Source organism: Mus caroli, chromosome 19, assembly GCF_900094665.2.
Source record: "Mus caroli chromosome 19, CAROLI_EIJ_v1.1, whole genome shotgun sequence".
Taxonomy (NCBI): Eukaryota; Metazoa; Chordata; class Mammalia; order Rodentia; family Muridae; genus Mus; species Mus caroli.
In genome coordinates this window covers 36780632-36793822 of record NC_034588.1, presented here as the reverse complement: position 1 = coordinate 36793822, position 13191 = coordinate 36780632, and the positions used below count along the sequence as shown (strand labels likewise).

Here is a 13191-nt window from a genome sequence, read left to right as displayed (position 1 = left end):
GCAGAAATCCACCATCCAAAGAGCATACGTGGATTGGGTCAGGGAGCCGCTACATATGTAACAGAGGATTGCCTTATCTGGCAGCAGCGGCAGCGGGAGACCCTTGGTCTGTGGAGGCTTGATGCCTGAGTGTAGGGGGATGCTATAACACATGGGAGTGAATGGGTGGGTGGAGGAGCATTCCTGTAGTGGCAAAAGGAGGCGTGATGGGATGGAGGACTTGCAGAGGGGAGACTGGGAAGGTTACATTTAAAATGTAAATAAATAAAATTAATAAAAAAGAAATTTATCAATTATAATGTTTATTCACTTTTGTTGTTTAGTTTGAGATATTAGAGAGCAATAATTGTGGTTCATTCTTCCAGCTGCCCTCTTATTGAATGTTATGGAATTCTCTCCAACCAAAGTAAAACAATATCAGCCTGTTTACTCATCTACTTACCTACATGGTTTTTATGGTGATTAGAGAGCTTTGGTGTTTTTATCTTATCTATCTATCTATCTATCTATCTATCTATCTATCTATCTATCTATCTATCTATCTATCTATCTATCTATCTTATTATTATTATTATTTTCTATAAAGCTGAGACTGGAGGAGAGTGACACAGCAAAGAAATAGATTCAAATTATGGTTAATTTTTAATTTTTTATTAGATATTTTCTTCATTTACATTACAAATGCTATTCTGAAAGTCTCCTATGCCCTCCCCCTGCCCTGCTCCGCAACCCACTCACTCCCATTACTGGCCCTGGCATTAACCTGTATTGGGGAATATAATCTTTGAAAGACCAAAGACCTCTCCTTCCAATGATGGCCAACTAGGCCATCTTCTAGTACATATACAGCTAGAGACACAAGCTTTAGGGGTAGTGGTTAGTTCATATTGTTGTTCCTCCTATGGGGTTGCAGACCCCTTCAGCTCCTTGGGTACTTTCTCTAGCTCCTCCACTGGGGACCCTGTTCTCCTTCCAATGAATGGCTGTGAGCATCCACTTCTGTATTTGCCAGGCACTGGTGTAGTTTCACAAGAGACAGCTATATCAGGGTCCTGTCAGCAAAATATTGCTGGCATATGCAATAGTGTCTGGTTTGGTGGCTGTTTATGGGATGGATCCCCGGGTGGGAAGTCTCTGGAATCCTTCCTTCAATCTCAGCTCCAAACTTTGTCTCTGAAACTCTCTCCATGGGTTTTTTTGGTCTCGATTCTAAGACACAACGAAGTACCCACACTTTGGTCTTCCTTCTTCTTGAGTTTCATGTGTTTTGCAAATTGCATCTTGGGTATTCTAAGTTTCTGGGCTAATAAACACTTATCAGGAAGTGAATATCATGTGAGTTCTTTTGTGATTGGGTTACCTCACCCAGGATGATATCCTCCAGATCCATATATTTGACTAAGAATTTCATAAATTTATTTTTTTTAATAGCTGAGTATTATTCCATTGTTTAAATGTACTATATTTTCTGTATCCATTCCTCTGTTGAGGGACATCTGAGTTCTTTCCAGCTTCTGGCTATGATAAATAAGGCTGCTATGAACATAGTGGAGCATGTGTCCTTTTTACAAGTTGGAAGATCTTCTGGATATGTGCCCAGGAGAGGTATTGCTGGATCCTCTGGTAGTACTATGTCCAATTTTCTGAGGAACCTCCAGACTGATTTCCAGAGTGGTGTACCAGCTTGCAGTACCGAAGCAATGGAGGAGCGTTAATCTTTTACCACATCTTCATCAGCATCTGCTGTCACTTGTATTTTTGATCTTAGCTAGTCTAACTGGTGTGAGGTGGAACCTCAGGGTTGTTTTGATTTGCATTTCCCTGATGATTGAGGATGCTGAACATTTTTTCAGGTGCTTCTCAGCCATTTGGTATTCCTCACTTGAGAATTCTTTGTTTAGCTCAGAACCCCATTTTTAATGGGTTTATTTGAGAGTCTAGCTTCTTGAGTTCTTTGTATATAGTGGATATTAGTCCCCTGTCAGATTTAGGATTGGTAAAGATCCTTTCCCAAACTGTTGGTGGCCTTTTTGTCTTATTGACCATGTCTTTTGCCTTACAGAAGCTTTGCAATTTTATAAGGTCCATTACCTGTTTGGTTGTGTTTTTGTGTAATTCTTTAAGGGATTTTTGTGCTTCGTTTTTACGGGCTTCTTAGCTGTTTACCTGTGTTTTCCTGTATTTCCTTCTTAAAATCCTCCATCATCATCATGAGAAGTGAATTTAGATCCATGTGTTGCTTCTGGGAATGCAGAAGCAAGACAGCTTCTGAGATAGGCACCAATATGGGCTCCAGACAACTGGACACATTTTCCACCAGAGGAGAGGTGGCCGCCTGAGAGAACTCTGACCACCAGAGCAGGTGAGGGAGCGATCTTGTGTCCTGGGTCCCTCAAAGACCAGTCTGTGCAGGTGAGAACACAGACGGCAGAGGAAACACATCTTCTGGGACAGGCCTTGTTTTGGGCCTTCATCTTCGACCAGGAGTCAGGTCTAAACACCAGACCTCTGTGCACCTTCCCCGCAAGAGGAGAGTTTGCCTACAGAGAGTACACTGATCACTGAGACTCAGGAGAGAGCTGGACTCCCAGGACTACTGACAGAGGCTAACAGAATCACAGGAGGAACAAGCTCCAGTTAGAGACAACTATAACAACTAACGCCAGAGATTACCAGATGGCAAAAGGCAAAGCAAGAATCTTACTAACACAAACCAATACTGCTCACCATCATTAGAACCCAGCACTCCCACCTTAGCCAGTCCTGGATATTCCAACACACCCAAAAAGCAAGGCTGAGATTTAAAATCATATCTCATGATGCTGGTAGAACTTTAAGAGGGGCATTAATGACTCACTTAAAAATATACAGGAGAACACTGCTAAACAGGGAGAAGTCACACTTTCATCAATGGACAGAACCTGGAAACAGAAACTAAACAGAGACACATGGACACTAACAGAAGTTATGAAACAAGTGGATTAAATAGATATCTAAAGAACATTTTATCCTAAAACAAAAGGATATACCTTCTTCTCAGCACCACATGGTTCCTCCTCCAAAATGTACCATATAATTCGTCACAAAACAGGCCTCCACAGATACAAAAATATTGAAATTATCCCATGCATCCTATAGATCAGCACAGACTAAGGCTGATATTCAATAACTGCATAAATAATAGGAATAAAACATTCACATGGAAACTGAACAACACTCTNCTCAATGATACCTTGGTCAAGGAAGAAATAAAGAAAGAGATTAAAGACTTTTTAGAGTTAAATGAAAATGAAGCCACAACATATCCAAACTTGTGGGAAACAATGAAGGCAGTCCTAAGAGGAAAACTCATCGCCCTAAGTGCATCCAAAAAGAAACTAGAGAGAGCATACACTAGCAGCCTGACAGCACACCTAGAAGCTCTAGAACTAAAGGAAGCAAATTCACACAAGAGGTATAGACAGCAGGAAATAATCAAACTCAGGGCTGAAATCAATCAAGTGGAAACAAAAAGAACTATTCAAAGAATCAACCAAACCAGGAGCTGGTTCTTTGAGAAAACCAACAAGATAGATAAACCCTTAGGCAGATTCACTAGAGAGTACAGTGACAGTATCCTAAATAACAAAATCAGAAATGAAAAGGGAGACATAACAACAGAACCTGAGGAAATCCAAAACATCATCAGATCATATTACAAAAGACTATACTCAACAAAACTAGAAAACCTGGATGAAATGGACACCTTCCTAGACAGATACCAGGTACCAAAGTTAAACCAGGATCAGATTAACAATCAAAACAGTCCCATTTCCCCTAAAGAAATAGAAGCAGTCATCAATAGTCTCCCAACCAAAAAAAGCCCAGGACCAGATGGGTTTAGTTCAGAGTTCTATCAGTCGTTCAAAGAAGACCTAATTCCAACTCTCCTCAAACTATTCCACAAAATTGAGACAGAAGGTACTCTCCCCAATTCATTCTATGTAGCCACAATTACTCTGATACCTAAACCACACAAAGATCCAACAAAGAAAGAGAACTTCAGACCAATTTCCCTTATGAACATCGAAGCAAAAATACTCAATAAAATTCTTGCTAACAGAATCCAAGAATATATAAAAATGATCATCCAACAAGATCAAGTAAGTTTCATCCCAGGGATGCAGGCATGGTTTAATATATTGAAATCCATCAATGCAATCCATTATATAAACAAACTCAACGACAAAACCCGAAGGTTCATCTCATCAGATGCTGAGAAAGCATTTGACAAAATCCAACAATGGTTCATGATAAAAGTCATGGAAATATCAGGAATTCAAGGCCCATGTCTAAACATAATAAAAGCAATATATAGCAAATCAGTAGCCAATATCAAGCTAAATGTAGAGAAGCTGAAAGCAATCCCACTTAAATCAGGGACTAGACAAGGCTGCCCACTTTCTCCCTACCTATTCAATATAGTACTCAAAATCCTAGCCAGAGCAATTAAACAATAAAAGGAAGTCAAGGGGATACAGATTGGAAAGGAAGAAGTCAAAATATCACTATTTGCAGATGATATGATAGTATATGTAAGTAACCCTAAAAATTCCACCAAAGAACTTCTAAACCTGATAAACAACTTCAGTGCAGTATATGGATATAAAATTAACTCAAACAAATCAATGGCCTTTCTCTACACTAAGGATAAATGGGCTGAGAAAGAAATTAGGGAATCAACACACTTCACAATAGTCACAAATAATATAACATACCTTGGTTTGACTCTAAAAAAAGAAGTGAAAGATCGGTATGATAAGAACTTCAAGTCTCTCAAGAAAGAAATTGAAGAAGATCTCAGAAGATGGAAAGATCTCCCATGCTCATGGATTGGCAAGATTAATATAGTCAAAATGGCTATCCTGCTGAAAGCATCTATAGATTCAATGCAATCAAAATTTCAAAATTTCAACTCAATTCTTCACTGATTTAGAGCGAGAAATTTGTAAATTCATCTGGAATAAAAAAAAACCTAGGATACCAAATCTATTCTCAACAATAGAAGAACTTTTGGTGGAAATCACCATGCCTGCCCTCAAGCTGTTCTACAGAGCAATTGTGATAAGAACTGCATGGTACTGGTACAACAACAGACAGATAGATCAATGGAATAGAATTGAAGTCCCAGAAATGAATCCACACACCTATGGTCACTTGATCTTTGATAAGGGTGCTAAAGTCATCCAGTGGAAAACAGACAGCTTTTTCAAAAAATGGTGCTGGCACAGCTGGTGTTTATCATGTAGAAGAATGCAAATTGATCAATTCTTCTCTCCTTGTACAAAGCTCAAGTCTAAGTGGTTCAAAGAACTCCACATAAAACCAGAGACACTGAAATTTATAGAGGAGAAAGCGGAGAAAAGCCTTGAAGATATGGGCACAGGGGACACATTTCTAAGCAGAACAAACAATGGCTTGTTCTGTAAAATCAAGAATTGACAAATGGGACCTCATAAAATTGCAAAGCTCCAGCAAGGCAACAGACACTGTCAATAAGAGCAAAAGGACACCCACAGATTGCGAAAGAATTTTTACCAATCCCAAATCAGATAGGACACCAATATCCAATATATACAAAGAGCTGAAGAAGCTGGACTTCAGAAATTCAAATAACCCCATTAAAAATGGGGTACAGAGCTAAACAAATAATTCTCAACTGAGGAATAATGAATGGCTGAGAGGCACCTTAAAAATGTTCAACATCTGGAACAACATTATGAACTAACCAGTACCCCGGAGCTCTTGACTCTAGCTGCATAATGTATCAAAAGATGGCCTAGTTGACCATTACTGGAAAGAGAGGCCCATTGGACTTGCAAACTTTATATGCTCCAGTACAGGGGAATGCCAGGGCCAAAAAGTGGGAGTGTGTGGGTAGGGGGGGGGGGGGGGGAGGGTATGGGGGACTTTTGGGATAGCATTGGAAATGTAAATGAGGGAAATACCTAATAAAAATATAAAAAAAGGAAACAATGTCAAACATCCTTAATCATCAGGGAAATGCAAATCAAAACAATCCTGAGATTCCACCTTACACCAATCAGAATGGCTAAGATCAAAAATTCAGGTGATATCAGATGTTGGTGAGGATTTGGTGAAAGAGGAACACTCCTCCATTGTTGGTGGGATTGCAAGCTTGTACAACCACTCTGGAAGGCAGTCTGGTGGTTCCTCAGAAAATTGGACACAGTTTAATATATGGAAATCCATCACCCTAATCTGCTATATAAACAAACTCAAAGACAAAGCCACATGATCATCTCGTTAGATGCTGAGAAAGCATTTGACAATATCCAACACCCATTTATGATTAAAGTCTTGGAAAGATAAGAAATTCAAGGCCCATACCTAAACATAATAAAAGCAATATACAGCAAACCAGTAATGAACATCAATCTAAATGGAGAGAAGCTGGAAACAATCCTACTAAAATCAGGGGACTAGACAAGCCTGACCACTTTCTCCCTACCTATTCAATATAGTACTCAAAGTCCTAGCCAGAGCAATGGCTGTGACTCTAACTAGGGAAGTGAAAGATATGTATGATAAGAACTTCAAATCTCTGAAGAAAGAAATCAAAGAAGATCTCAGAAGATGGAAAGGTCTCCCATGCTCATGGATTGGCAGGATTAATATATTTAAAATGGCTATTTTGCCAAAAGCAATCTACAGATTCAATGCAATCCCTACAAAAATCCCAAATCAAGTATTCACTGCATAAGAAACGGCAATTTGCAAATTCATCTGATATAAAAAAAAATCCTAGGATAGCAAAACTATTCTCACCAAAAAAATAGCCTCTGGGGGAATCACCATGCCTGACCTCAAGAGCATATGTGGTAAAAATTGCCTGGTACTGGTACAGCAACAGAGAGGTAGATCAATGGAATAGAAGACCCAGTAATGAACCCACACACCTATGGTCACTTGTATTTTGACAAAGGTGCTAAAACCATCCAGTGGAAAAAAGACAGTATCTTCAACAAATGGTGCTGGGTCAACTGGTGTTTACCATGTAGAAGAATGCGAATTGATCCATTATTATCTCCTTGTACAAAGCTCAAGTCTAAGAGGATCAAGGAACTTGACATAAAACCAGAGACTTTGAAACTTATAGAGGAGAAAGTTGGCAAAAGCCTCAAGGATATGGGCACAGGGGAAAAAATTACTGAACAGAACAGCAATGGCTTGTGTTGTAAGATCAAGAATCAACAAATGGGACTTCATAAAATTGCAAAGCCCCTGTAAGGCAAAAGACACTGTCAATAAGACAACAAGGCCACCAATATCATATTTGATAAATATGATTGCAATATTGGTCATACACAACTCAAGAAATTAAGGCAAAATGTCTTATGGGCACTGCATAAAGAACAAGGTAAAAGAAGTTCTTTTTGTCCTAATATTGTAGCAAAGTCTAGTTGAAAGAGAGATTAAACAATGTTTGATTATTCAAGAATATTCCAAAGTGCAATTGATTGTTCTGCAACTGCACTACAAATACCTGCCCCAATCACCTCTGTGTCAGTAAGAAGAATCTCCATGGATCCAGTCCTGGTTCTGGTGTTTACTCTCTCATGTCTGTTTCTCCTCTCACTCTGGAGACAGAGCTCTGAAAGAGGGAAGCTCCCTCCTGGCCCCACTCCTCTTCCAATTATTGGAAACATCCTTCAGATAGATGTGAAGGACATCTGCCAATCCTTCACCAATGTAAGTATGCCTTATGCTCCTCCAGTATTTTGCACGGGGATACATCAGTCATGATGCTTTCAATAAAATTCTATCACTGGAGCAATATTATTTTAAAATGTTAATTAAGTAGGAAACTCTAATGTGTCTATTCTTTTGTCACTAGTCCTGGTTGGGAAATTACTAATGAGCAAGGTTTCAGGTTGAAGAACAGTTATGCTATTGCATTTTATAATATAATCAAAGAATTTTAAAGTTATGCTTATTCAAATCCTTATTTTCTAAACATTTTCTATTATTTTGGCTGAAGGTGGAGACTGTTGCATATTTCATTCAATGAGTCAGAAGTTTAGACACCAATTGTTCCTGGATTAGCATGTGGTGCTTAACTCTAAAGACGTAACTGATGCTTGACATGAGAGAAAATCTCTGGACATTGACTCACATAGGAAATGAAAGCCACAAACAGTGTGTCATAGGATATATCATAGCTTGCCAATCTTTTTATTACTTACAAGACCTGTCCCTAGGGCCCAGAACATTTCTTGGTGATAATATGTTTTCTGCACAAGTGCTGCATTCTGTGCTACACTTGCTATGATGCCTGCTTTCTGTAGGTTTGTAAAATTTATAAAGAACTAGACACATTAATTACTGATGACTGAAAATTTAGGTTTCATTGTCACTTGTTCTGCTGTTTCCATAGGAGAAGTTTCACCTCTGATCCTACTGCAGTCATATGACTACTGATGGCTGTTTCTGTGTGAAGTGAGCATGAGCATCCAATAGAGAATAAGAGTTGTATTTAATTCTTTTCTTCTTCGCAACAGGGCCCTAGAAAGAAAAGTAGAATTATCGTTCTTCAGTTTCTTTGTGAAATAAGATAACATCATAATATCATAGTGTGATATTTTACATTCGTCAATATGTCAGCTGTCTTGTGGTTTCTTGTCACTCTATAGGCCATCTGCATATGATAAATATTCAAAATTCAAGATATATGCAATTAAAAATGAGTCTTTCTAGTTAAAAATATTATAACACAGTACTACTACCAGTTTAAAAGTGTTTTAAACCATCGAGAATGCAGGTATATTTTCTTAATATTTCCATTTTCTTTTCATTTCTAGTTATCAAGAGTTTATGGCCCTGTGTATACTCTATATTTGGGCAGGAAGCCCACTGTAGTGTTGCATGGCTATGAGGCAGTGAAGGAAGCTCTGGTTGACCATGGGGAGGAGTTTTCTGGAAGGGGAAGGCTCCCAGTTTTTGATAAAGCTACTAATGGAATGGGTAAGTATACATGTACTGCATAGTATGCATAGTGAACTAAAGGATGGAGAGCAGAGGCCAACTCTGTGCCTGAGACACAGTTTGGGATTCTATGGCAGCCATGAGGCATCCTCTACTTCTACTCCAGGATGTACTCTCTAATGTCTGTTCTTATTGCTTTAGGCATTGGATTTAGTAATGGAATTGTATGGAAAAACACAAGGCGCTTCTCACTCGTGACTCTGCGGAATTTAGGCATGGGAAAAAGGAGCATTGAGGACCGTGTTCAAGAGGAAGCACGTTGCCTTGTGGAAGAACTTAGGAAAACCAATGGTAAGTGCAGGTTTAGAGGAAGAGAGACCCCCTAGGTCTTGCAAACTTTATATGCTGCAGCACAGGGGAAAGTCATGGCCAAGAAGTGGGAATGGGTGGGTAGGGGAGCAGGGCAAGGGGATGGTATAGGGAACATTGGGATAGCATATGAAAAGTAAATAAAGAAAATATGTAATAAAAACAAACAAGAAAGAATATGGCATATAATTCTTGATCTAGGTATGGCTGTATGAGTGATTTTGTTCCTATCCTATTGAAAGTATTTTTTTTCTAATGAGGTGTATAGGTCTCATGTCAGTGTTCCAAAGCATTGTCAAGCCATGCATTGCCCTTAGCATAAATGTAGCATAGAATTTATAAAGTATCTTAACATGATAGCAAGGGCAAGGTGTCTTATATGTGTATTTTAATGATATTTTACAATTGTTTCCAAATTTTCAGGCTCACCCTGTGATCCCACCTTCATCCTGGGCTATGCTCCCTGCAATGTCATCTGCTCAATTATTTTCCAGGATCGTTTTGATTATAAAGATCGGGATTTTCTAAACTTGTTGGAAAAACTGGATGAAATATCCAAGATTCTGAGCAGCCCCTGGTTGCAGGTGAAGTCATGATTCCTTGACTCTGAGAACATACTTTTGGTCTTTCTTACTCATGGGTCAGATTGAACAAAGACTGAGTAGTGAGGTGACCAGACATCACAGTTCTGACTTAGGTATTATGGAAAGAATATTTGGAAGCAAGTTCCAAACCTCTTGCTATACAAATGGAAAACCAGAAGGGCCGATGCCAGGACAGCTTTGGCCTGCTAACACCCTATCCTTTGATTTCCCCATTAACTTCCACGAAAATCTATGTTTAAGTACTGTATTCGCTTCTAGAAAGTTGGCAAGTCACTCTTAGGAATTCTTCTACTATGTAAATTTATTGACCTCTTTTCAACAATTACACACATCTTCATCATATTACCAGAAAGGAATATCTCAGTACAGAAAGAGTATTCTCTTAAAGGAGAAAGGATATGGGTGGCAATGAAAGCTGCCAAGGAGCAGTTACGTCAGTGGCTTGGCGCATAAGCAAGAACTCTAGTTTACAGGGTAAGAGGAAGTTAGTTACAAGGAGCGTGATTTCATTCTGTGTGGATCATAAGCATCCTCCCAGAATTGTCTTATGCTGAACTAGCCTTTATGAAAACTACATAAAGAATGATTGTATTGGAAAACTCCACACGGGTTTTGGTATATAATTTATTTTAAGGCATAAACTCTTTTGTGTAAAAAGCTGCTTGGTAAGAATAAAATCTTCAGGTATTAAATTTCTCCTGTAAATCAAGTCACCCAGACATCTTAAGTTCTTCTGTAGAGTATGTGTGTAAGTAGTTTACATATGTGATATTTCAAACATGAGATTAGCATTCTTGGAGCTATCAAAGAACCGACAAGAACATATTTTGTACCAAAAAGATATGTGAGTGTGAAATTTTTACTAGGTTCTTTGGTCATTTGGGCAGTAATTTCTCCCTTGTATTTCTCTATTAGAATAGAGAATTAGCATGTATGAAAAAGACTACCTATTTAAGATGAACTAAAGTACATATTTTTGATCTATCAATGCAAATCAATCATGTAGTATGATATGAATATACCTTAATTAGTTCATTACAATTTATTCATTTAGTAAATTCTTGAATTTCCCTATAGGTTTGCAATACATTTCCTGCTCTGCTTGATTATTGTCCAGGAAGTCATAACCAATTTTTTAGAAATTATGCTTGCATTAAAAATTTCCTTTTGAAGAAAATAAAAGAACATAAAGAATCATTGGATGTTACAATTCCTCGGGACTTTATTGATTATTTCCTAATTAAAGAAGCCCAGGTAAAGAGTTTATATACATTTATATAATTACTAAATTGATCAAGTTTTTAATAGTCCATACACTTTACCATGAATACTCACTAATTTCAAATGATATCTAAAATCATGACAATACCATGTGAAAAACAATTTAGTAATTATTATTTTGTTTGAGTGTGAATGGAAGAAATATAATTAATTCATTAATTTACACTGGTTTTTAAATTACAAACAAAAGAAAGAATTTAAAACCATCTTGTGAGTAGAAAAGCCACAGAAAAGGTAGATGGGATGAAAGGAATTCCAACTTACTCATACATCATGAACTGTCCTATTTTACCATGGACACAGATATCATCATACCACAGGGATGGATCACTAACATATCCTAGAGGTTAAAATTGATAGTGAGGTACTTGTACTGATATACAGGGGATATTGAAAAGACTGAATCATGTAGGGAGAGGTGTACCTTGGTAAGAGTGGGTAGATGAAAGAGTAAAGCTTTAAGTACAATTTCTAATTAACTTGCCCCAGTGGGGATAGAGATGGGAATTATTTGGGCATGTTCTCAGGAGTAACTGTTAGTATTGTGTGAATTGGGAAAAACACGTTTTACCTACATTTTCTGAGATATTCTCACTTAAAAAAGCAATCAGTGTTAAATAGGCATGATTATTGGAGAGAATCAGATCTGCTCCCCTTATCTCTATATCCTTTGCTAGCAGTCCAGTTCACATGTATTCTTTTCTGAAACATTTTTTAAATTTATTTTTAATTAGATATTTTCTGTATGTACATTTCAAATGCTATCCCAAAAGTTCCCTATACCCTCCCCCAGCCCTGCTTTCCTACCCACCCACTCCTGCTTCTTGGCCCTGGCATTCTTCTGTACTGGGATATATAAAGTTTGCAATACCAAGGGGCCTCTCTTTTCAGTGATGGCCAACCAGGCCATCTTCTGCTACATATGCCGCTAGAGACACGAGCTCTGGGGGTACTGGTTAGTTCATATTGTTGTTCCACATATAGAGTTGTAGACCCTTCAGCTCCTTGGGTGCTTTCTCTAGCTTCTCCATTGGGGGCCCTGTGTTCCATCTTATAGATGACTGTGAGCATCCACTTCTGTATTTGCCAGGCACTGGCATAGCCTCATACAAGACAGATATAACAGGAAAATCTTCAGCAAAATCTTCAGCAAAATCTTTCTGGCGTATGCAATAGTGTCTGGGTTTGGTGGCTGATTATAGGATGGATCCTCGTGTGGGGTAGTCTCTGGATAGTCCATCCTTTTGTCTTATCTCCAAACTTTGTGTCTGTAACTCCTTCCATGGATATTTTGTTACCTATTCTATGGAGGGATGAAGTATCCACCCATTGGTCTTCCCTCTTTTTGGTTTTCTTGTGTTTTGCAAATTTTATCCTGGGTGTTCTACGTTTCTGGGTTAATATCCACTTATCAGTGAGTGCATACCTAATGACTGCTTTTGTGATTGGGTTACCTCAAATTTTAATAGTATTTCAAATGTGAGCTCCTCAACGTCAGTACTCATTTTGCCAGACTGCTTGACCATTCTGGATCCTATACATTTCCTTTTGAATTTTAAGATATGTTAGCACGTTCTACAAAGCATCCAGTTGTGTACTCATACAAAAATTGCACTTAATCTCTCAATCATTTTAAAGAGTTGTTCCATTTTTTAATTAGGTATTTATTTCATTTACATTTTCAATGCTATCCCAAAAGTCCCCCACACGCTCCCCCACCCACTCTCACTTCTTGGTCCTGGCGTTCCCCTGTACTGAGGCATATAAAGCTTGCACAACCAATGGGCCTCTCTTTCCATTGATGGCCAAAAGGCCATCTTTTGATACATATGTAGCTAGAGACATGAGCTCTGGGGGGTACTGGTTAGTTCATATTGTTGTTCCACCTATAGGGTTGCAGATCCCTTTAGCTCCTTGGGTACTTTCTCTAGCTCCTCCATTGGGGGCCCTG

The 13191-nt window shown here is 38.4% G+C and overlaps 2 protein-coding genes across 4 annotated transcripts in view; one reads left to right on the top strand and one right to left on the bottom strand.

Annotated features, from left to right (window-relative positions):
• The window catches only part of LOC110286013 (cytochrome P450 2C37), a 115324-nt gene that overhangs the window by 42234 nt on the left and 59899 nt on the right, over positions 1–13191 (bottom strand). The gene's annotated exons all lie outside the window — the stretch shown is intronic.
• LOC110286014 (cytochrome P450 2C54) overlaps positions 7546–13191 on the top strand; it is a 29817-nt gene continuing 24171 nt past the window's right edge. For 2 of the 3 annotated variants that reach the window (XM_029472736.1, XM_021152469.2), the window contains exons 1-5: positions 7546–7752; positions 8862–9024; positions 9187–9336; positions 9778–9938; positions 11037–11213. In XM_029472736.1, coding sequence (XP_029328596.1) covers positions 7585–7752; positions 8862–9024; positions 9187–9336; positions 9778–9938; positions 11037–11213 — 819 coding nt within the window. In that variant the 5' untranslated portion in view covers positions 7546–7584. Of the gene's footprint in view, positions 7753–8861; positions 9025–9186; positions 9337–9777; positions 9951–11036; positions 11214–13191 lie in introns of those variants that run through there. The other variant, XM_021152470.2, reaches the window with a different exon arrangement.